The sequence below is a fragment of the Ictalurus punctatus genome, chromosome 18 (genome assembly GCF_001660625.3).
Source record: "Ictalurus punctatus breed USDA103 chromosome 18, Coco_2.0, whole genome shotgun sequence".
NCBI classification, from domain to species: Eukaryota; Metazoa; Chordata; class Actinopteri; order Siluriformes; family Ictaluridae; genus Ictalurus; species Ictalurus punctatus.
In genome coordinates, this window is record NC_030433.2 from 24,540,144 (window position 1) to 24,566,543 (window position 26,400).

The 26,400-nt window shown below is 41.0% G+C and overlaps 1 protein-coding gene across 1 annotated transcript in view; it reads right to left on the bottom strand.

The window, feature by feature from the left end:
* Positions 1–439: 439 nt before the first annotated feature.
* The window catches only part of kctd16b (potassium channel tetramerization domain containing 16b), a 41,066-nt gene continuing 15,105 nt past the window's right edge, over positions 440–26,400 (bottom strand). The window contains exon 3 of the mRNA XM_053687891.1: positions 440–1,696. Within this exon, the coding sequence (XP_053543866.1) occupies positions 1,233–1,696 (464 nt within the window). The 3' untranslated portion in view covers positions 440–1,232. The remainder of the gene's footprint in view (positions 1,697–26,400) is intronic.

Sequence of the window (26,400 nt, forward strand, 5' to 3'; positions counted from 1 at the left end):
CTTCGTGGAATTGAGTTTAAAATGATTTACATAACCAAATAAAGTATGACTGTGTGATAAAGTTCTCTCACTGTGAGAATCATCAGTAACCGATTTGGCCAAACAAATGAATGAAGATTTCTGTTATGATGCTATTCCTAATAATAAATAGAAATTCTACACTCATATTTGCATAAGATGTAATCACATTTTCACTTAAATATTTAAGTAAGCTCTTTTTATATATTTAAAAATAAATCATTGAATAAATAAAATTAGGTTTCAATTCATATTTATATCTAACAGTCATATGTTTGCTCATATATTATATTTAATTTTTGCGATTATTGATCTTACTTTTATATATATATATATATATATATATATATATATATATATATATATATATATATATATATATATATATATATATATATATATATATATTGAATCAATAGGATCTGTTGCCTATAGTCGCTCCTCGATGTTTAATAAAATCTAATGTTTATTAATCACACCATCAGGTACAGATGCAGTCTATGTTTTGTCATCAATGTAACTATGTGTGTGTTTCTGAACTTAAACATGCTTTTGTGCTTCTACGGTGAAAACCATCACACTTTCTGTTTTAAAATCTCAGGTTTGGATCAATGGAGTTCAGGCTGCGGTTTCAATTCATTTTAGAAGAACCTGGTGTAGAGTTTCCACCCTGACTGTGTGCAACCCCTTATATGCCATGACTAAATCGATGCGGAGGCGTTATAAGGGTAACGGATTGGACGCCAACTACGGTTTGGAAAAACCGATAGAAGGAAACATTTACTCCTGTGTGCTTCTCAAAGTGCTGAAATAAAACCTGGCTCTCATGCTCAACAATACGTTGGCTATTTTTAGCAAGGACACAATAGAGACGGTATGAATTATTTATGATTCGGGTTGCACATTCAGTGTCCGACCTCTGGACCACCTGAACGCAACCACCAACGATGTAAGGTCAAAAACAGACACGTTTGTGCTCTTCTGTACAAGCTGACGGACCAAAAAAAATCGAATCAAATCCAAAAATTGTGCTTTTCTAACGGAACCCATCTGTGCTACGGAAACGTGAGCGCTGAGCAATCCAGAGTGGAATCGGCCGTCACAGAGAAGACACGCGGGTCTGAGGCAGTAGTGAAGAATTTGTGCGTCAGCACAACTCACAGCTTTGTACTCCTCTTTCCAAAGTGGTCCAAATTTCTAACGTTCCTGGTCCCTCAAAGCCGGTACTTGCGCAGAAGGTCAGCCTGCCACATGTACTTGCGCTCCGGGAACTGCTCCGGGATCTTAATCTTGCGGAAGTCCTGGATGCACTTCTCCAGCTCCTCTTCCACGCTCATTTTCTCTTTGGCCGGACGTTTCTTGCTGCCACTCGTGTCCCGTGAGCTTGAAGTAAGAGTGCGAAGGAGATCGCTCTTACGCCGCTGCTCAGATTGCTGCTGCTGCAGTAGCTGACCTCCTGGCCTTTCTTTCTTGGACGGCCGGTCGAGCGTTTGGACGTGTGCTTGTCGGCTGACCGGCCCACGAATGACCGTACCCTGGGGGGAACTGGCTTCTGATTGGCTCTCGGAGCTGGAGGTGGAGAGCTCGTTGAAGGACGTGCCGCTCTCACCCTCGCCTTCACCTTTGTGGCCCTTGCAGCAGCAGTCACAAGGCGGCGAGGACCAGCGTGACGATCCACCTGGAACGGCACAACAAGACGGAGTATGAATCACAAGCAACATCATATAATCCTGAAGGAACGCAACGTTATAGAAATAAAAATTGTAGAAATACGTCTATTAGTCAGTGTTGCTCATGAAGGACACATTTCTCATAACGTCAAATGATACAGCATTATGGGTAATTCACAATGTATTTAACAGGAAAGTATGATGTAATGACGAGTAGTTTCTAGTACATGCAGTGCATATCAAATTTAAACGATGTACGTAGCTGCCAATATGAAAACTAAATGAACCGACGTCACAACGCGGGACTTATTCCCGATTTAAACCTTTTCATGCGTAAATTAATGCTGAAATTGTTTCTCATTTTAGAAAAAGGAAAACGGTCGGTCCATGTCCACGAATACTGTGCATCGATAAGACATCAATAAAAAAGAGGTAAAAACATACCTGGGGGAAAAAAAATCAGAAAATAGAAAGGGGAAAATTCTGGAACAGAAATCAGGAAAACGGTTTGTTATTTTAAAAAAATAAAATAAAAGTGACTTGGAGATTTATATTTTCTTATATTCCCAGCCATAAATGTGGACACTACGCGTGTAAGGGTTTCCAGGTAATAATGTAGTAACTAGTTTAGGTAACTAATGTGAATGGTCTGTTATAGAGCAGTTGTGGTTTATCGGTTCTCATTAACATTTTAGGTGGTGATGAAGAGTCCGTGAGAAACCGATATCGATTTGAAAGACCTTTACCCATCAGTCCCATTCTGCCTCTGGAACATGTGTAGCGTGACTGCATTAAAGCACTTTATTACAAGTAGTTAAATTACAGAGTAGAAAATTGTAAATGCAGTTGTTTTATTTCACACTTCAGATGACGTTATTGTTCAGTTGAGGGTATTGTTTTATAAGTGGGGTCTGTGAAGCATACGCAAGGGAGCTGGGTTTTTTCTGTTGTTGTTGTTGTTGTCGTTGTTGTTGAAATCACAACCTGCTATTATTAAAGTTCTTATTATTCAAAACTTCAACAAATCGAACACATAACTTCAATTCGAATCTAATACAAATGTTCTCTGAATAGAAGTTTCATGAATAAACAGCTTTCTGGCCCATTAGAGACCCAAAATGTTTTCGTTCACGTTTAAAATAATGACCCTAATATTTAAGGAGTTGGGTTCTGTTCATGGAGTGATGAGGTCTGTGGAATTTATTTTACACGGGTGGCCGTGTTCAGTATTGAATCTATTTGTGATGTCACACTCCACAGTAGTGGTTAATGGCTCATATGAAAGCAGACACTCAGGACTTGCAGTTTTTCATAATTATCTCTTTTTTAACCCATCCTACTAGGTTTAAATGTTATACTTTTGTTGCTGCAGTTGTATACAGTGTTTTACTATCAAGAAAAGCTTTAGCTGTGCTGCTCGTTTTATCTCTGTTCCAGTGTTGTTGTGGAGACGTGTGAATTGTTTGGCCAGCAGGGGGTTCGCACCCCTCCCCTCTCCCATCGCTCCGCTCGCACCCCTCCCCTCTCCCATCGCTCCGCTCGCACCCCTCCCCTCTCCCATCGCTCCGCTCGCACCCCTCCCCTCTCCCATCGCCCTGCTCACCAGCATCTAAACACCGAGTCATGATACTCTACATACAGAAACCAAACAGCGTCCAGACTCATCTCATAACAGACTTTGTGGCGATAAAATACTGATCGAAAATGTCCGATAAGTCGGTTTCCATTCCTCTGTCGGACGGGAACGCCGCTGTACTGTGAGAAAGGGTTAAAGGGGTACTGTCTGTTTGGTGGCGGTTGGTCATGGTTGTATCTTCTGCTATACTGCTCCATTCAACTAAAGTTCATAACTTGTCATTTCTGACCTCTCTGGATGGTCTCCTCATCCCCGAGTTCAGGGAGTGACATCGAATCAAGATGGCCGCTCACAGCGTCAGCATTAAACACAGCAGCACTTCTTACCTTTTAAATGAGTCACACTGTATTTACACGTGTTAGCGTTACTTCAGTCAGCACACAGACGTGTCCACTTGTTAAATCTGTAGCACCGACTCTAGGTACAGTTCACTGTTCTGAGGTAAATATACATCATGCAGCACTGGATAGTTGCTAACTATGTGGGGTTTTTTTCTCCATTTTGTCGCTCGAACATACGGAGGTCGAAAATGACATCATTCAGCGTTTCTGAGCTGAATCGAATGCAGCCTATTAACAAAGTGCAAATGAGAGTGTGTGTAAATTAGGAGCTCCTCTGACTGACTATCCACGCTATGAATTTACAGGAGCCGAACACTAATGCCACAAAGTGCTCGTTTCCTCACAACAGAAGTTTCTCGTAACTTAGGAATAGAAAAGGAAAATGTTTTACCAGCCCGGTCCAGTTAATCTCTCTCATTAGTTTGTTATAGCTGCTCTGACACCATCTGAGGTGGAATAACGATTTCCAGCCTAATTCACCCCGCACGGTGCTCCTAATGAATCCGATTACACGGGCTGGGTTTGCTGAGAGCCGTCACTAAAGCGTCGTCTTTTTGTGTTTTAGCCTCCATCTGCACTGATCTGCATTATTTCACCACACTGATTCATGTCAGATTTTTAATTATGCGACTTCAGGTCATTTGCATGAATTATGCAAATGCTACTCGAGATGTCACAAATGATTCACACCATGTACGCCTGCTCTTTGTTGGACCCATTAGTCGTCTATACGGATGTTTAAGAACTTAATCGCAGCCATGCAGACTTAATTAAACATAATATAAAAAGGTAATGGGGTGGGTACTGTGTCCACATGTGGAGGATATTTTTGGAAACCACCTGGTTTTTGTGTGTGTGTGTGTGTGTGTGTGTGTGTGTGTGTGTGTGTGTGTGTGTGTGTGTGTGTGTGTGTGTGTGTGTGTGTGTGTGTGTGTGTGTGTGTGTGTCCTTTGCCCATAGCACTCTAGACGGTCTTACTGCAGTCTTCAGAACATGAACAGAAGCATCAGGAGTGCTGTATCAGTATCTCACACACACACTTTCTCTTGAACCCTTCAAAAAAAAAAAATCATCCTTTTAAAGAGCTAGTCGTTGAAATGTAGTTACCGCACGCTTCTACAAACGATTTCAAAACACAGCTGCCAAAGTTCTAACTAGAACCAAAAGAAGGGAACACCATCCCAAACCTCACCCCAAACCTTATGCTTGATTTCCCAGAGTTCTGATCTCAACTCGCTCCGGTGCTTCGGCTCGGAAAAACACGGAGGCCCAGAGCAAGCTCGTATTAGCGTGGCTCGTCTCAGAAATTGATAAATATATTAATAAGATTTACATGAATTATTTCTGCACCATTAGCGAGGAGAAGCGAGATACTGTACAAGACATACAAGTCTTATTCATCTTTGCTCATGAAACCGCTCTTATCGCATAAATAAAATTGGGCTGAAATCAGTGCAATTACGTTACAAAGTTGTTCAAATAAAGTTGCGAAGGGAATTCCGGTTATGGTCGTCTGTGTGCGTCAGGTGTGTTTGTGTCCAGGTGGATGCTGGCTGAGTTTCCACCTGAGAATTCGCAGTTATCTGATCGTTCCATCGCATTTTTCCGTGTTGGAGGTCGGGTTGTACAACAGATTGCAGAATTAAATCCCTACACTGGCTACAGAATTGCCTTTAAACGTTCTCCTTCTCATCTAGATGGATTAGAACAAACACACCTTCCAGGTAAACTGTAGAACTATGAGTCTAAACACTCGCGCATGAAGAAGCGAACCTTAGCTTTTATTAAAAGTCTGAGATGGAAGCTGCGGTCACAGAGCCTCAGAAGTGCCCTGATATTAGATGCTTTTAAATCCAGACTGATGACCTTTCTGTTCTGAACAAGCTTACAGTTAAACCTGTCATTTTTATGTCTCATGGACAGTGTTGCACTTTAAATCCATTGCATTTTGATCTTTTTCTCATCTCATTTTGCTGCTTTCTTAAATACCGTTATTTACGGATGCACACGCGGGTATTTATTTAGACAGCAGACAAACAAAGCAAGAAAAGACAAAACAGGAATCATACTTGTAGTGACACAAGAGCTGAGGGGAAAAAGGTGGCACCGAACGCAAACGGCCAAATCACAGCCGAAACCAGCGCCGATGTTTTACCAGTTTTTTATTCCATATAGCTCACGTGAAGTTTTACATTTAATTAAAAAACGTTCAATTGTATTAATTTTTGTTAATGTTTTATTTGCCTTGTGTACAAAGTGTGCTATAGAAATACATTTTGCTTTTTATCTCCTACTCCATCACTCACTTTCAGTAAGCGCTTTATCCGGGTCAAGGTGGCGGCGGATCAGGAGTCTATCCCGGGAATACCGGGCATGATCCGGGAATACACCCTGAACGGGACACCAGTCCATCTCCCTTTCACCTCTCCTACCTCTGCTCACGAATTCTAGCGTGACTGCTTTTTAAAGATTTAGTTCTGTTTAAGGACCGATGAGGAATAACTTCCTGAGATCAGATTAGTGTGCCGTTCAGCACATTCTTATTTACAGTACATTAAACTTTACTGAGACTCATGAGACACAAATTCCATCTGCTAAATAGAACAACAAAACAAATGTGTAGTGATAAAAAGAAAAACAGTAGACTCGCACAACAATTAGGGTTTCATGACCTCAATTAACTCATAACCTTCCTTCCTTCGAGTTAAACAGGAAGTAGAGACCCAGCAACATCACCATAATAAGGAATAAACTCATTGTTCACTTCATACAGGAGTCTTTAGGGTCTGGAATTAATTTGTGTCGTTCAATATGAAAATGTCTGATCAGTGAGAGAGAACTTCAGAGCTGGTCCCGTAAACAATAATAGATTTTGGCATAATGAGCTAAACTGCTGTCTGAACTGCATGATCAGGGTTCGCCAAATCAATCCTGACGAATATATTTGAAAAAACATTCGGCACGGGGAATAATCTGTGCAACGGATGTCTTAGAAGTCACATTTTAGCTTCAGTGTTAAAGTTAGAATGAATATTTTGATGTGTGTGCGTGAAACTCCGTTAAACTCAGTCCAAACAGGAAGGAAGACGTTAAAGATAAACTATTTCAGACAATTGACCTTGCTGTGACCTTAGGATCAGGATGACCTTAGGATCAGTCACAGTGATGACGCTATAGAAATCCTATAAACAGTCAACCACTCGCTCTTTGGATATCTTTCTAACAAGACTCTCTCGATGGATGCATGAATGGACCAGCTGAAAACACCTAATGACCGAGGCATAATGATAAATAAATAAATAACTACAACCCGTGACTATAAAGTCAACATATATAGACACTTAGTCATATTTAAAGCTTGGCATACTAATGAAATGATGATTTTCAATTAATAAATTCAGTTAATTTCACAATAAATAAATGATTAAATATATATTGGGAAAAATATGCGGGCAGGTGATCCTCCGTGGCGACCCTGAGCAGATGAAAGAGGAATAATGAATAAATAATGATAAAAATAAAAGGTTTTGTTATTTATTCATTTCTGCCATACATTCATAGTTTTTTTTGCTGTTTATTTTATTTCAAGTACAGATAAAATGACATCAAATTAAAACCTCCAACAACAACAACAACAACAACAACAACAAGCCTGTTTCGTATTTGTTCAAAGGAAATTCTGAGATAAATGATGAGTTTTTACTTTCCCATACATTTCTAGCCTCCCCAGAGTACATCCTGATGTGTAAATTCATCTATTAATAAATTTTAGAATTTTAGGAGGAAATTATCCTAACGTGCATTACAATGTCTTTGTTTAAATGAGTAGAATTCTGTTAGAAAATGTTTCAATTAAAATCCCTAATATAAATAATAAGGGATAGAAGTATTAGTAATGAGGTTCACCAATCTGTGAAAAACTGCGCCTACGTTTGTGGAACAATTTCAGAATAATGTTCCTCAACCTAAAATTGCAAAGACTGTGAATATCTCATCATCATCTACAGTACATAATATCATCAAAAGATTCGGAGAATCTGGAGAAATCTCTGTGCGTAAGGGACGAGGGTGAAAATCAATACTGCACGCCCGTGATCTTCGGGCCCTCAGGCGGCGCTGCGTTGAAAACAGGCCTGATTCTGTAATGGAAATCACTGCATGGGCTCAGAAACACCTCCAGAACTCATCGTCTGTCAACACGGTTCGCCGTGCCGTCCAGAAAATGATCCAAAAACACCACCGTCTTCTCTGGGCCAAAGCTCATTTAAAATGGACTGAGGCAGAGTGGAAAACTGTTCTGTGGTCAGACGAATCCAAATTTGAAATTCTTTTTGGAAACCGTGGATGCCATGTCCTCTAAACTGAAGAGGACTAAAGAGGAGAGGGACCATCCGGCTTCTTATCAGCGCTCAGTTCAAAACCCTGCGTCTCTGACGGTATGGCGGTGCATTAGTGCCTACTGAATGGACAGCTTGCACATCTGGAAAGGCATCATCAACCCTGAAAGGTGTGTACAGGTTTTAGAGCAACATCTGCTTCCATCCAGATTCCATCCCATCTTTACTTCTGAGACTCCGCCTCTCTAAGATCCTATTTTTATACCCAATAATGTTACTGACCTGTTGCCAATTAACCGAATTAGTTGCAAAATGTTCCACCAGCTGTTTCTTTTTTACTAACACTTACTTTTCCAGCCTTTTGTTGCCCCATCCCAACTTTTTTGAGACGTGTTGCGGCCATCGAATTAAAAATGACCTTTTTCATTTTCCTTAAAACGTTACATTTCCTCCGTTTAAACATTTGATGTGTTTTCTATGTTCTATTCTGAATAACATACGGATTTATGAGATTTGCAAATCATTGCATTCAGTTTTTATTTACATTTTACATTGCATTCTTTTTAAAAAAATATATACATTGGGGTTGTAGATAAAGCTGAAAAGAAACAAACCCATTAAAAAAACACTTATGTCTGGGATGTTGAGATGTTTTCAGGAAACACTCCGAAGACTTTCCCGCTTTCCCAGTCAGTAATGCCAGAGTGCCATTTATGTGTTGTTTTCCTCTGCGTATCCAGTCTAGCGCACTACTCCACGTCTTCCACGTGATCTCGCTCTACTGACTGCCAGCTCACTCCTGGAGTGAGACTGATCTTCAAAGTCAAATCCTCAAAATGACTGCAGCAGTGCCAAACGCGCGTTCCAGCCGTCTCACAGAATATAGGTTAGCGGAATTTACTGTATATATTGCCTAGTGGTGTGTTAATGGGATTGTTGTGAGCATACATCAGTTGAAAAGTGGACCGTCTCCGCTTTATGTAAGGAATAAACGCTGTTTTACGAACAGTATCCATGGCAGAGTGACGCGATACGGCGAAGCGACCCGTTCTTCTGATAACCGTCACACTTCTGATATTTTAGTCTCAGATGACACTTGTGAATTATTGGTGAAATACATGAATAGCCCACAAACAGAAAGAGCTCCAGTAACTGTTTATAACACTTTATTATTTCCTTTCAGCGCCCCACTTTCTGTATCGCATCTACTGTACATACTTCAGTAAACCAGCTAATTATTACTCATCACTTCCTGCGTTAGTAATGTGCTTAGTCAAGGGATAGACTCTGGATCCGGAGGTGCGATGAGCTGTTGTTGTTGAGCAATTGTCCAAAAACTTTGCATACATCTCCTCTCAATCTGTAAGTAATATGTACTGCGATGAAAGTATGAAAAGGGTGGCAATATTTTCAGAATACAGTCATAACACTACGACAACATAGTTTGTACATATAATAAGTACAGTAATATTTGTTCTCAAAATATTGCGACCGTAATATCAGATCGATATCATTCTGGAAATATTCTGTTTTTATTGTTTAAACAGAAGCCCTAAAGCAGTGCTTTTCAAAGTGGGGGCCACCAGGGGGCGCCCGGGGGGCCTCAACAATTTGGTGTGAAAAATAAATTCTCACTCTCAGACAACCACACACACACACACACACACACACACACACACACACACACACACACACACACACACACAATCAATTCCTAATGTAATGTAATGTAAAGATGTAAGATGTAATTATTAATAAAAAAAGGAGGATATAATCAGAAGTCTGTATTTTTAATGTGTTTTAAAGACAAGGGGGGCCTCAGTCAAATGTTAATGCCATTTGAGGGGCCTTGCCCAGGAAAAGTTTGGGAAGCCCTGCCCTAAAACACCATGGTCTATATACAGATAGAAGAGCTAGCAATTCTCAGATACTTCCAATATTTTCAGAATGATAAGTTTACGGTAAATGCTTATAGAACTGCTGTAATATAGAATCAGAATAAATGCTTGTTACGTGCCACTTTGACTGGCGATTGTTCATGAAGGTGAACGTTATTTAAAAAGACAAAACAACAGATTACGGATTCCTTACTGAAAGACTTCACACGTGTGCCACGTCTGTGAGTAATACACGGTGCACCGAATGGATTTTTACAGGTTATGTGAGTAATGAGAATTCTTAACTCTTGTTATTTGTGAGCCACAGAATGAAGAACCTTTCTCTTTTTTTGGTGATGTCAGCTAAAATTCAATTAGTGAAGGAGATTTTGGAGATTTTTAGTTATTGCGCGACTGTGGTTTCTCTTGTTCCTACTGAGCATGGTGCCATTCTCCACGCTTAGCTGAAGCAAGACTGACTTTACTGCTGTGCCATATGCCAGCCTTCACAGAGCCCTGCTGTGTGTCTCTCTGTCGTGAAGCTGTCTTGATTAGGCTTATCTATTTTACCGCCATGAAACAGGAACCACATTTTGTGGTTGGGTCTTTGTTTATAGCCTTATGGTTCTGGAAAAATTCAATACATAAAAAGACATGGGTGCAATTAATGTCTCCGATGCTGATTTAAAGTCTGTCTCCCAAATATGTATGGATTGTTTTGCATCCGCAATGTAATATGTTTGTACAGATATTTATTCTACTCTGTCTTTGCATCATTAAACCCATTGTGTACCATTTGCTGCAATGTATATTTGAAAAATTCATTTAAATAGAAACAAGCCATTTTTAAATGCGGAACAAACACAATTATCGATCGATCTTCTGCCTTCCTTGTTGCTTTTCTGACAACGAACAAACATATCACATTTCTGGCCCGACTTCTTTATTTAACCAGCCATGACCAACAAACGATCCCCACTCTGAAAAGTGTGTATTCAGATTTGTTGGTGAGTGGGTTAGCACAGAGCTTTTTTTATTCTCCTTCCTCTATCTTAAAAAAAAAAAAAAAGGCCTTTTCTTGAAAATGTAGCAGGAACCACTGAGAAATCATTTCATAGTTCCCCAGGGACTCATTAAAACTGAAAAACAAGAATCCAAAACTTTCACACGCATGCTCCAAGACAGGCTTCAAAATACACAAGCAAAATGCTAATTTTTATAGGTTTTATTATAATTTAAAAAAAAATAGAAAAAAAAAAAGTTTTTATTAATCAAGTCTCAGCAATAGGTTGTTTTTAAAAACGGATTTCTACAATTATAGATCGAGTGCATTGCAATTAAGAAGTTAATATCGCATCTAATTTTTATTGGGAATGTCTGCATATATTTGCATTCCTTATCCTCATTTACGTCTCTAAAGAGGAGAACGGTTTTAGGCAAGACTGTTGAGAGCTGGAATATAATGGGCTCCATTTAAAATAAATAAAAAATGAATTTAAAAAATGCAATTACAGTCAGAGACATCGAACGGCCATCACATCCTCGTGCCTGCGAGCAGCAGTTACTGCTTTGCACAACCAGATTCTGTAGCTTTCCCTAACCGAAGATGTTACCGTTTCAATAGATACGGCATTTTTAAAAATTAATTATTTTATAGTGTCAAAAGACAACATGTAAAATGTATAAACTCAAGTCATTTCTTACTGAAATATACTTTATTAGAGGCTCTTTTTTTTTTTTTTTAGAGAGAGAGAGAGAGAGAGAGAGAGAGAGAGAGAGAGAGTCTCTGCTTTCTAAAAATATAACCCCTATAATAAGAAAAGACTTGTGAATATTTGCTCTGTAAGACACAGACATTCTTGGAAACACTATTATTGGCACCGATATATCTGCTGCATTTCTGTCTGGACTGGAACACAGTATGCGGTAGGTCATTTAGTACAACATACTCTGGCTCTCCTGGGCTGACTGGCAGGCTCTCACTGCTCAATATCTGGCTTTTTCAGGCTCACCTTATTTCACGTGTCATGATCTGGTGGGTGAAATCTTCAGCCATCCTTTGCAATCAAGCCGTACTCTTATCAAATCATCATTTAATCATCATCTTTAGTCATTCTGATCGGGGTCACAGAGGGAATCCTGCGTGTGAGGTAGGAGAATCCACCTGTGATGAGAAGCCAGGGCACCGCGCACTCACACAGTCACACCTTAGTGTAGACAATACATCTGTTTGGCTTGTTTTGGGGAGGTGGGAGGACACTGGAGAACCCGGAGGAAACCCACATGGACACACAGAGCTCAGGATCGACCCGCAGGCTCTGGAGCCGCGAGTCGGTAATGCTACCAGCTATACCACCATGGCTTCCCAACAAAAAACTCTGCAAAATCGTACTTTCCAATAAATTCTTGCAATTTATACACTGGTTTCTGTCTCAAGATGCAGTTCAAAATATAAGTCGAGATCTTACACGATTACAGTTTCACATCGTCTACTATTCTCACCTCACGCCCTCATTTTCTCTTAGATATTTTGCGTTCGTAAGCATATCCGTGTGTATATCATCTTAATTCCGGTCTAGACGCACTCTGACCTGGTGTTTATAAAATAAAATGAATCCATCAGGTTTAATGGTGTGAGATCATCTCTTCTGGAGTTTTATACGTTTCTTTCCATTTGCAAACTCGAGCGGTTATGCAAGACTTCCCTCAATCAAATCCCTGTTCAGAAACTAAGTGCTTCTAACAGATGTTGCCATATCATAAATACGTGATGTTGCTCACGTGGTAAGACAAATGGTTTTAGACAAATGTCACGGTTTATGCTTTATTTTAGCCAGACTGAGATTTATGGCTTGTAGCTGAAACCTTTCTTTTACTCTTGAAGCAAATGTTCTACCTGAAATATTAAGCACGTTGGCATGCTGGAGCTTCTTAATCTCCAGTAATTGGTGAACAGAGAGGGTGAAGGAGCACCCCATATGTAGTAACGGGAAGTAAAAACCATCCATTTGATGTCCAGACACACCTTTTGATTGTAATTTACTTAAATGAATGCATAGCTCTGGGCGGTCCTCCCACTCAACCACCTGGGACAGGACGACTCCCAGCTCATCGTCTGTGTCCGAGGTTTCTCCCCATCATCATCATCATCATCATCATCATCATCATCATCATCATCATCTCGGGGAGTTTTTTCCCTCCCCACTGTCACCTAAGGCTTGCTCGTTAGTAAAGTGACCAGATTTTTAAAAATGAAAACCGGGGTAATTTCCCAGTTCCGTGGCCAAAATATCATTTGAAATCTCACTTGCTCTTATCTATGAATTAAAAATCGCGGACAAAACATTTGTATGTTTTTGTGTTTTTATTGTTGTGGGTTTCTAATTCATTTAGTTGAATTAAATGACTGTACTTCTGATGAATTTTTTTCAACAATGCACAGAGCACATGAAGAGGCATTGAAGTTAACAGAACAGAACAGATAAAGGACAAGGAACTGCATCCGCTGATTTTATGGCATCTTACACACGGAATAGAAGGAATAACGGGGTTAGGGTTTGAAAACGGAACGCTCAGCACCACGTTGTGATCAGTTCACTTCACTAGTTGACTTTTGCCCATTTAAACAAGTAATAATTGTAAACTGAGGAAACCGAGTCTGCATATTTCTCACATGAAGGTCTTTTCCTCAGGATTGCTCTGTCTTTGGCCAGTTTCTCCATGAACTCCTGGCAGGAGAAGATGAAATTTGTCCTCACAATAAGCATGGCTTTGACAGTAAAAACAGTGAATATATTTCCTGCTGCTGTGCATGAATCATTCCTCTGAGAGAACACTCTCTCAACTGGTCCAACACATGGCAACTTCCGGGCAAACACATGGCAACTGATGATAATTTAGACAGGTTAGTATCCAGGATGTCACTGTCTTAAAAGAAGGTGGACGCTGTGCCTGAGTGATTCCCCCTTTAAGAGCTCTTGCAGGCTAGTGACCTCATCAAACAGTGCATCCTCGTGGATGGACACATTAGAGCGTTTTTCCTGCAGTGTGTTCTCTGCCTTCTGCATCTCTGCACGTTGAATTTGCAGGTCTTTGAGATCGTCCGTGTGCGTGGTCCATGCTGTTATGTAGGTCACTGCAGTTGTGAAGGATGATTTTCCATGTTTTGAGAAAAGACTCTTCAGAAATTGCTCTGTTTTCCAAAAGCTCTTGGAGTAGTCCTCTCACCACAACAGGAATGAAGTTTTCATCGCATCTTTTCATCATCGCATCTCGCTGTCAGTTTTTCCTCAAAGTTCCTGCAGCAGACTCACGACGCTACGGTCCGTCAAGCATCTTAATTGTTTCATGGAATACAGTTAAGCTCCCGTGTACAACGGCCAGCCACAGTTCAGTCAGCGGATCTTCAAAGATTGTTCACAGGTACACAAGAAAAAGATTTTAAAAGCTCATATATCTGCAGAACTCTTTCTACTGCAGGGCGCACGGACAGCCAGCGAACATTACTGTGACCATGGTGCTCCTGACCGAAAACTCACTACGAGCTCTTTAGTCCTTCAACTCTGACTGTGAAAAAATTTAAACGTCCAAAAATCTGTGTGAGCAGGTGCTCAACATCAAGAGGAATCATACCCAAAGCTGTTCTGGCTGTTATGAATGATGTGGGCAGGGCAACCTAAGCCGATTACATCCGTCTGTAGAGCATTTAAAACTTTTGTATGGATATCGGCCCTACCAAACCTATTCGGTTCTCCAAAGTTGGTGTTTGTGTTGTCTGTAGAGAATGCTACCGCTCTGTTTTCAAGGTGAAATTTTGAATAACCACCAATACCTCAGCTGCAAGTTCCTCTGCTCTTCCCCTTTTCAGGCCAATAAAATCCAGCAGTTTTGTTTCCATAGATATGCTGCCATCATATATCTGATATGTCAGCTTTACGTGTTCAAGGTTGGACACATCAATGGACAGGGACACATACTCAACCTGTTCTAGGTCCTGTGTTACCAGAGAAGTTGCCCAGGGTGCAAACACGTTACTCACAATGGCTTCACATTTTGTCCTAGCACATGTGAACTTTGGCTCGTAGAGCTTCCGTGTCAGCTGTGCTGTGCAGACCGTTGATCTGTAACTGTGACAGTGATGCATAGTGAGGTATGCAAAAGCACCGTCCTTCACAGCTAAATCATATTCTCGTTAGGAGGGCTCTACCTTCTTGAAGAATGTGGTGACTGAGGGAACAGCAGAGAGACGCTATGCTTTTTTTTTTTCGTCTGCTGATGCGCTACCACTGCCGTTCTCCCTCCACTGGCAACTGAACGCGAGGAATTGCAAATGGTGCAATGAACCGTTGTATCATCCTGACCTGGGCCAAGAACTGGAAATTCTCTCATCATGTTGTCATTAAAACGGCAGTTCCGTTTCTTGGAAAGGGCCACGGTTCTTCCGCTACCTGCTCGTCATCGAAATATCTGCAACGATCTTCTTACGCTCTTCTGAACACGCTTCTCCTCTTTATCTTTTCTCCTCACATGTCGTTTTCTTTATTTCACACCTTCATTCTCCTTCCTTAACCTGACACGTTCAAAATAAATGAGTTAACGTAACATTTCCTTCAGCATTCACTATGGACTATATCAGGGCCCGTGGGGGTGGAGGTGAGGGTCAATATTCACCATATTTAACATTTTGTAATTGGATTTAATATTGTCATTTGAACAAACTGTGAACATACTGTATACAGTCATTACGATCAGTCATTAAAACTTTTAAACTGTCTTTTTATGTTTGTGCTTTTGGAAATGGACCGTCACCATCCCTGATTAGGCGTATTATTTGACATTTTAGGCTCATTTGGAGCACAAATGTCCTTTAAGCAAATGTTATAGCTGCACGTGTAATTGTTTAGATGAATATTATTTTTATTTGTTCAGATCTTTGTGTACTTTCACCCACGTGGTAGACGTGTGTGGGAATTCTGCGTTGTGACGACGGAACTTGCGGGACAGTTTACAATTGTGTGCAAAACAATCCCGCACCCTGTTCAGGCCGTGTTATGTAGTACATTCGAATAGTATTACTTTAATTTAACGTGACTAGTTAGTACCTTGAACCTGATAACTTGGTCTCTTTTGATATTTGATGATAACTCGATTGATGATAACTTGATGATGTTGTCTCATGCTCGCGACCAAGTAATCGGTGTAGCTCACAGCTCCCTCTGTTGGTGAATATAATCACTACATGATTGCTCTGGTACTCCGCAGGCTATGCTGATCAGGCTTTTTGCCATGGAGTTGCAGGTTGTTTTGAATGTGCTGTAAAACGGGGACATCTCCGGGGACAGACCATCAAAAGCCAGGACTGGTCACCCTATCATTAGGGATCTAAATCTGCACCTAGATTTATGCAATGCTGCTTTGTGACAACGTCTATTGTTTTTACTACAAATATAACTGAAATGAATCTGTAAATGAACATGAAAGAAAAGATCCAGACAGAAACCACTTCATCAATATTCTTAAAATAGAAATAGGAATATCAGCGTGCATTAATAATTTAATGAACTTTGACGCTGCTATATTGCTAATGTTCAGCCGAGTGGAACATTCCCCATGAGCAAGAGGAAAACATGAATGTGAGCATGATTTGTGTCTTTTAAGATTCTCAGCTTTGTTTCTGTTGGTGCAAAAACCAGGACACTCTAAACGTAAGACCATGCGAGAGAGCTAAATGCTTGATTTATTTGCTACCCGATCGTAGCATTATAAAAGCTCCATCTGTATGAAAATAGGACACCAGACACAAACACATTATACTACGTTCAGTGAGCATTCGCAGACGCTGTAACAGTCATCCCTCTCAAAACATTCTCTCACACTACCATTAGGAATGTCCAACTGAATAATAAAACACTTTAAGCTTATTATATGATGGATATAAATCCAAACACTTTCATTTCAAGAGTTTACAGTGGATATAAAAAGTCTACACACCCCTGTTAAAATGCCAGGTTTTTGAACCAAGATAAATCGTGTCAGATCTTTTTCCACCCTCAATATGAAATTACAATGCATAAAAATCCATCCATCTTCTATACCGCTTATCCTTTTCAGGGTCACGGGGAACCTGGAGCCTATCCCAGGGAGCATGGGGCACGAGGCGGGGTACACCCTGGACAGGGTGCCAGTCCATCGCAGGGCACAATCACATACACACTCACACACACATTCATACACTACGGACACTTTAGACACGCCAATCAGACTACCATGCATGTGTTTGGACTGGGGGAGGAAACCGGAGTACCCGGAGGAAACCCCCACAGCACAGGGAGAACATGCACACTCCACACACACAGGGCCACGGTGGGAATCGAACCCCCGACCCGGGAGGTGTGAGGCGAACGTGCGCACCACTAAGCCACCGTGCGCCCTGCATAAAAATCTAAGTGAAAAACAATCAGAAACAAATTCAAAATGTACAATAACCTGGTTGTATAGGTGTGCACATCCTTTTATAACTGGGGCTGTGGCTGTGTTCTGAATGAACCAATCACATTTAATCTCATGTTCAACTGTAATTATCAGACAGCTGTCATCAATTATATTTATTCCGATTAACCCCAAATTAAGATCAGCTGTTTCTGTAGGTTTTCTTCACCTATTCTTCATTTTATCTGACTACTAAAGCCATGGACCGCAAAGAGCTCACAAAGCATGTACAGGGTCTCACTGTCGAACGATATCGATCAGGAGGGGGGTAGAAAAGAATTTCCAAAACAGTAAATGTACCATGGAGCACCGTGAATGCTGTCATCAAAAAGTGGGGCACAACAGTGACATCAACAAGAACAGGACGTCCCTCCAAAATTTATAAAAAGGACAAGTCAAAAACTTACCAGGGAGGCTGCAGAGAGACCTACGGCAACATCAAACATGCTGCCAGAACATCTGACAAGTACTGAGTACTCTCTCATATTCTTCACAGGTCTGGGCGATGGGATAGGGCGGCTAGACGGAAGCCCTTTCTAAAAAAAATCACCCAAGCTAAACTAAATCACCCCGAACCATGTGGCAAAATGTGTTATGGTCTGATGAGAACAATTCCAAAAGGTATGTTTGGGAAAAAAATCACATCACCAATAGAACACCATCCCCATGGTGAAGCGCGGTGGCGGCAGCATCACGCTTTAGAGCTGCTTTTCTTCAGCAGAACTGGGGCTTTTATCAAGGTGGAGGGAATCATGAATTGGTGTCTGCTAGTAAACTGAAGATGAAAAAGATTTTCACCTTTCAGCACAACAGTGACCCAAAGCATACATCCAAATCAACAAAGGAACGGCTTCACCCAAAGAAGATTGATGTTTTTGAATGGGTTAGCCCGAGCCCAGACCTGAGTCCAACTAAAAATCTGTGGAGTGACCTGAAGAGGGCGGTGCACGGGAGACGCCTTCACGACCTGACTGATCTGGAATGTTTTTGAAAGAAAGCGTGGGAAGATATCGCCAAGTCAAGATGTGCCACGCTGATGGACTCTTCTCAAAAAGCCCGAGGTGCAATAAAATCTAAAGGTGCTTCCGCAAAGTATTAGTTTAGGGGTACGACTAGGTTATCGTAAGTTTGATATTTTCCCTTTTTCTGCCATAAAAAAGTTTCTGATTATTAAAGGTGGGAAAACATCTAACATGATTTATCTAAGTGTCATTCCTGTACTCACAAAAATCCTGCCATTTAACAGGGGTGTGTAGACTTTTTATATCCACTGTATAGGTGTTTGCTTCTAAATTCTACTTCAAGTGTTACTTTTGCCTTCAAAGCATCTAGCTTAAACTAAAAGTCCAGAATGCATTAGCATGGCATCGTACTGTTTCTGACAGTGTGATAACCTCAAGTGTCAGTAAACTGGCAGTATCGATGGGTCTCACATTCACTGCTTGAGATTGGGCTTTCAGTCACACTAGACATATGAACTGTCTGATTCCACTCACGGCATGACCCAGTGCCCAGAGATGTGCAAATGCAGAAGACTGAACCTATAGATCAAAGTGAAGGTATGGTTATTAGTGGCAGATGGATGAGGGCATAAAGGGTGTGACATTGATGGAGAAGCTGATAATGCCCCTAATCACACACTCACGCTATTATCTCCCTGAGTCACACAGGTAGGGTCTTTCTAAAGGACATCTATAAATAGTTGAAAATAATAGAGTACAGCGCCCTCCACTAATATTGGCACCCTTGGTAAATATGAGCACAGAAGGCTGTGAAAAATTGCCTTTATTGTTTAACCTTTTGATCTTTTGTTAAAAAAATTCACAAAACTGTTCTGCTCTCATGGATATCAAACAATTACAAACACAACACAGGTTTACCAAAAAATATCTTTGTTAAATATAGGTGTGCAACAAATATTGGCACCCTTTTAGTCAATACTTTGTGCTACCTCCCTTTGCCAAGATAACAGCTCTGAGTCTCCTATAACGCTGATGAGGTTGGAGAATACATGGTGAGGGATCTGAGAGCGTTCCTCCATACAGAACCTCTCCAGATCCTTCACATTTCAGGTCCATGCTGGTGGACTCTCCTCTTCAGTTCACCCCACAGGTGTTCTATGGGGTTCAGGTCAGGGGACTGGAATGGTCATGGCAGGACCTTGATTTTGTGGTCAGTAAACCATGTTTGTGTTGATTTTGATGATGTTTTGGATCACTGATCTGCTGGAAGATCCAACCATGGTCCGTTTGAATCTTTCTGGCAGAGGCAGTCAGGTTTTCATTTAATATCTGTTGATATTTGATGGAGTCCATGATGTACCCTAACAAAATGTCCAGTTCCTCTGGCAGAAAAACAGCCCAGAACATTAAAGATCCACCTCCATATTTAACCATGGGCATGAGGGACTTTTCCATACGGCCACCTCTCTGTGTGCTCCAGAACCACCTCTGTGTTTATTACCAAAAAGCTCTATTTTGGTTTCATCTGACCATAGAACCTGCTCCCATTTGAAGTTCCAGTAGTGTCTGCACACTGAAGACGCTCGAGTTTGTTTTTGGATGAGAGTAGAGGCTTTTTTCTTGAACCCCTTCCAAACAGCTTGTGGTGATGTCGGTGACTTCAGATTGTAGTTTTGGAGACTTTCTGACCCCAAGACGCGACTAACCTCTGCAGTTCTCCAGCTGTGATCCTTGGAGGTGTTTTATCCACTCGAACCGTCCTCTTCACAGTGCGTTGAAACAGGAAGTCATGGTTGAACAATTTCCTGTTCCTAGTCACCCAGGTGTAGTAAAAAAATTAAATATCAATGGTAATATACTTCAAATCTATTTTTCTCATATGAATTCATAGGGGTGCCAGTTATTGTTGCAAACCTATATTAATAAAGATTTTTTTTGATTTTTCTGTGTTGTGTTTGTAATTGTTTGATATCCATGAGAGCAGAGTATTTTTGTGAGTTTTGCTGGCTGGGAAGCGGGGGATGTGCCAGACCCAGACCTCAGACAGGTCACCCAACCAGCTCGTCCAGCTAGGACTATCAGACCTGCAGATCTCGTTTGAGGTGCTTGATTTGCCCATTAGACTGGGGATGGCACTCTGATATATACCCTGTTTAGAGTGAGTCCACTTAACTGTACTTGGAGCTTGGTGTTTTACTAGGTAAGTGTGAAGAACAGAGCCTAGCAGCACTGAGAGGGGATTTACCATTTTACATGCTCAATATTCTTATGAGAATGAGGAATGGGTTCTCGGCACCCTCTAGACAGAGTCTCCATTACTCAAGGGAGCTCTCTGTCTCCCTTTTTATAATTTCTTTCCACTGAGTTCAGTTTTTTAGGAGCAGGAAAGAAATGGATAGCACGTCCACCTCTGTGACACACGGGAGTGAGGGGACTGGGTTTTACAGGATGGCTTAATGTCTTTCCTTTTAGTAGAGGCTGCCATTGATCTAAAGCTCTGGATAAATCTATCAAAGTTGGGCTGGTAGAACTAGGGCCTAGACTACAGAAAGAGTGTTGACCAGTCCATAACTCATCACTAGGTATGTGTAGAGTCTTTGCACTGTCTGCCATTCATCTTCTTCTCAGATTCATTTTTCAGGCCCAACTTGGTAAAGAACTGGACCCCACATACTGTTCATGCTCTAAAGCCAAGGGAACAAGCTGCAATTTGATAGTGACTATATGAAGACCCCTATAGTCTATGTGACCTCCTTTCTTCTCTTAACAGGGAAGTGGTAGTGGTGGTTTCATCTTTCTTCCTTTGAGGGAAGCGGTAGGTCAGTAGTTAAGATGTTGGACTACTGCAGAAGGTCATGAGTTCAAATCCCAGCACTGCCAAGCTGCCACTGCTGGGCCCTTGAGCAAGGCCTTAACCCTCAAATACTCAGTTGTATAAATGAGATAAATGTAAGTCACTCTGGATAAGGGCATCTGCCAAATGCCATAAAATATCAAAGTAAAACAAGGTTAGAAGTTGTTACCACTGACAGCAAACACAACCTTCAGGCCATCCAGCCTTCACATCATTGATTTCTCCATAGTGCACCTCGACACACCTGTGGCTGCAGCAGACAAGTAGCAGACTGCTAGCAATCTTTCCTCACTGCATGTGAGCACAACATTAGGGAGAGACAGATGGACGGAGGAAAGGAAAAACGGGTAACAGCAGTGTGTGATGGTGAAATGGAGGGGGCAGCAAATGAAGAAGAGTGGGTGGCAATAAATAATGATAGACAGCAGGAGAGGAGGACGACAGTCAGTGCCAAATGAGGCCATGGTCGCATGTATAATTGCCTCTATTAGCACCATCACTCTAGCATTCGAGTGCTGCTCCCTTTTGCTCTGCACCTCATGAAAAAAATCTCCGAATAGTTTTGAATAAAAAAAAATGTTGAGTGCAAAACGATAAAAATTTTTTTTTTTAAACAGCCAAAAGCTGGCCTTTTTCATCCACAATAGATCATCTTCTGGAGTTTGTGAAGTGAGGAACATGACATCAGGGTTAAGGTTAGCGTTAAGTCCAATAAGAGAGGGTCAGGCAGATTTTTGTTGTGTTTAGGTGATCCTAGCCTCCTCCTCCACAATTACTACAAAAAGCCTCTTCAAACACCGTTTCCTTACAAAGGAAAATAAGGTTGTGTTCATGACCACATGTCAGTGGAGTAGACGTCCTTGCAGCAAATGATTAAATGACCAACTGACTGATTTAACAGGAACACCTTATCTAAGCGCTGAAAGTGTTATCGTGCTTAACCTTAGTGCTTAAGTAAAGGCTGAGAGCGATATTTTACAGAACAAAATGAGAAACGCTTGGAAACCATACGAGCTTACACCATATACTGTATATCGAGTAAGTAACAAGGTGGGTCAAAAAACCATGGCGAGTTACCAAATATAAGCCTCTTCCTCCTAACTATAATCTCCGACCCTAATGGTGGTTTGGGACTATTTAAGACCAATATTCTCTTCTAAACATACCTATATAAATGCCTCAGGTGTATGTAAACGTATCGATAAACAGTCATAGATAATAAGTGGATTAAATGCTGAGATCTAAATGTAAATGAGCACAATACAGAGCACAATCAAGTTGCTATGATATTGGTGGTCCTAGAACATCGAATGAAACACTGAATGAAAGTTCTACATCACTTCAAGTTCATAAGTCAGTAATCACTGCAGTGCTTTAATACAGGCCATACATTCATACTAGGTATAAATAGAGTGAATCCACCCACCCAGGAATATTTGTGGTCTTCGTGGCAGCAGTCCTCCTCCACTCTGTTATCAGATCCCTTTTAGCAAGGACAGGTGGTGCCAACATTTAAAAATACTCCTGGCTACCAACCACTCATCAAGAGAATACTCTTCTAGATATGTGAAAGGTATTTTATAGGAATTCGAAATGGTACACGGCATCAAGTTGAAGGCAACACTAATCATGTTCGACATACTTTTGGATTCACGTTGACAAAAATCTTCGTTTACACTTCATTCAATCAGCAAAAAAGGAGGTGGAAAGCAGTCTGGCAGTTCCTAACAAGAGAACTGATATAAAGTGCTAGAACCTCCGGAGCTGGAACGTTAACATCATCAGGAACTAGTCTAGTAGCGGAACTAGTACCAGGAACGCCATCACAGTATACTGTAGAAATGAGTCGTGTGATATAAAAGCTGAAAACTCTGAGCCTCGGGGGTTCGTGGAACCATCTCGGAAACCTTTTTACAAGATCTAACGTGTTCTAAACACAATTGTCTGTCCTCTGTAATGGAAACGAGTCTGAGACTGCGATTGCTTTCAGTTCTTGATGGTCTGTACACAGCTGAAACGTTTTGGCTCTACTAAACATGGCAAGCTCTATGGACTACATCTGATGTCCTAGTAAGCCCTGGTGACTTGGATGAAGCTGTAAAAACGGGACATTACACTGTGTCTGTATTTGATTTATAGTCTTTATATCTACTTGCGTAATTCAGCGAGCTCAACATTACCTGCACTCTTTAATCCCCAATGATACAATAACGAAATGTTGCTTTTCATTCATGAGAACATGTTTCCATTAATCTTCTACAGTACAAACTAAAGCCTTCAGCACGCTCCACGGCACAGCTAGATGACAGGATTAGTTGTTCTGTAATTACCTCTGCTGAATTACGTGCTGAATGTGAAATTATGCTCTTGCTGAACTTCAGAGTGATGAGACGTTTGCCAGGTGTCAGGAACACAGCGGGGGTGGAAGACATTTCCTGTCAGCTGATTCCAGATTTGACGAACACGGTGCTGAAATCTCGTATCAACCGTGTTTGTGTTTTTCAAAAACATTGTTCAATGTATTTACAAATTCTGGATATAAGAAGCAATTATACTTACCAATTGGTCCTTTGGCAGACTCTCTTACCCAGAATGTGTTGAATTCAATTCAATTCCATATCAGTTCAATTCAGTTTTATTTGTATAACGCTTTTAACAGCGTTACAGAAATATATACACTCAGGATAGAGATGTTAAATGTGTGAATTTATCTCTAATGAGCAGCCAGAGGTGACGGTGGTGAGGAAAAACTCCCTGAGACGACATGAGGAAGAAACCTTGAGAGGAACCTTGAGAGGAACCTTTAGAGGAACCAGACTCAAAGGGGAACCCGTCCTCAACTGGGTGTGATTATAAATAAATACACCTCTTCTATAAATGTGATAATACTACATGCTCAAGTGGTGCAGTTGTGTTGAATGCACAGTGGTAGATCTGTTTAGCGTTCTGAAACGGATACTGAAGCCTTTAGTATCAGCCAACACCGAGACCCATCCGATACTGTTTTCTTTAAAAACTACTCAGCTTTAGAAATGATTCTCTTTTTTTGACTGAAGCACTTGACAGTTAAACTCTTTTACACAAAAAATACTTATTGTAAATATAATCAATATAATAAAGTGTAAATATAATATAAAAAAAAGCACAGACTTAAAAATTTTGTAATAAAAGAAAGAACAGTCGAGCCTCTTTATATTTAAACATTTCCGGTTCCAAAAATACATTTCTTTTCCAAATCAATTCTAATCTTTGCCATTTGTTTCGGGATCTGATATCCGACCCTCCACTGTTTGCTGGTATTGGGTCGATACTGACACTGGCTATTGGGTCGGTGCCATCTCTATTTAGTATAGTTACTAAACGAGTCTTTACGTGATCGATTATAGACGTTCATCCATTCGATAAAAAGTAGCTTGTTGTTCCATTTGCTTAATAAAATTTGTCAGTTCAGTATTTAGGGCAGAGAAAATCTTGAAGACAAGTTAAGCGGATTCATCCCAAGAAAAAAAAATGCACTGGCAATCGAGAGTACTGCTTTACTGTTTAAGGTAATAGAAATCTGTCTCCAGTCAGCAAAAATGCTATTTTACATACATTTAAATGGAGGAGATAAGGAATTTGTTTAGATGCTCTCTGCTTTAAGGCCTGGTACGCACATCTGGGGGCTTAACGAAAGGAGACTTTCAAGTGTGAATCGACTCCACTGTCTACTTTTACTGGGACAAATTCACACATTAAAAGCATGAGTGAGAGAGAGAGACAGAGAGACAGAGAGAGAGTGAGAGAGACAGAGAGAGAGAGTGAGAGAGACAGAGAGAGAGAGTGAGAGAGACAGAGAGAGAGCGAGAGACAGAGAGAGAGAGAGAGATACAGAGAGAGAGTGAGAGAGAGTGAGAGAGAGTGAGTGAGAGTGAGAGAGAGAGGCAGAGAGAGAGAGAGAGAGTGAGAGAGAGAGACAGAGAGAGAGCGAGAATGCAGTATAGATTTTCGGAAGCGATGTGTTTTTGACTGCTGTTTACAGACGGTTTCATCATTCTAGATTTCTTTGAGGTCACGATCTCACCTGTTAGTTGGTTTGCCTGGTCCAAGTATGAGTCAGAAAGATTAATTTTCTGTTCAATCTAATTCTTTTTTATACCGCAGAAATGTAATCAGACCAGAATACGTACTAGCAAAGCTCTACATACAACATTCACTTAAAGACGAAGCTTCACAACCTGCTTTACAAGCAGTTTCCATACTCACCCTGCCTCAACCCACCCCACCTCACCCCACCTGACCTCACCCCACCCCACCTCACCCCACCTCACCCCACCTGACCTCACCCCACCCCACCTCACCCCACCTGACCTCACCCCACCTCACCCCACCTCACCCCACCTGACCTCACCCCACCCCACCTCACCCCACCTGACCTCACCCCACCCCACCTCACCCCACCTGACCTCACCCCATCTGACCCAACCCCAACCCACCTCATCTCCCCAACCCTCTCCCCACCTGACCTCACTGTTGTTGTTTTTTTCTAAATATTGATTCAAAATGTATCATGCTATGTATTCTTGAAAATATCTTGAAATGCTGAAAACAGTTCCCAGGAATATTTTTTGAAAGCATTTCTAATCATTATTTATTTATTTATTTATTTATTAATTATTAAATTGTTTGGTTGATTTCAATGATTTCTCAGCACAGTTACGTAATTTGTTTACACCGTATTTCGCCATATTTCTGACCAGTAAATAGACATTTGCTCTACCCCGGCCCTTCTCACATAGCCTTTAGCGAATGTTGCTCTTTTCTCAGCTTGAATTTGTGAACCGAACCGAAAGTTCACTCTATTCGTCAGAGGGACTGATAAGTGAGAAACTGTCCAAACAATAACTGCTTCCAAGTAAAAGCTATTCAAAATGAGTGAAATGTTTAAGAAGTAGAAATTTACAAACACGGAATATAATTCATGTGGTGACCGACACAACAGCAGTGCCTCAGCCCCTGGCATGTGGTGCACTAAGAGTCAAATACAGCCGAATTTCTTGTATAAAGGAATTACACTTCAGAAGTATGTTCAGAGCAAGTATGAGATGCTGTATATTTTTTATAATGGTAGTGTTATGCCTTTAGGGAGCTTCTTGCTAAAGTGTCCTCTGGTTAGGCGTTCCAGTTCGGCCAAATATGGATAATAGAGGGTTTATGTGAGCAATCTAGGTATGTTGT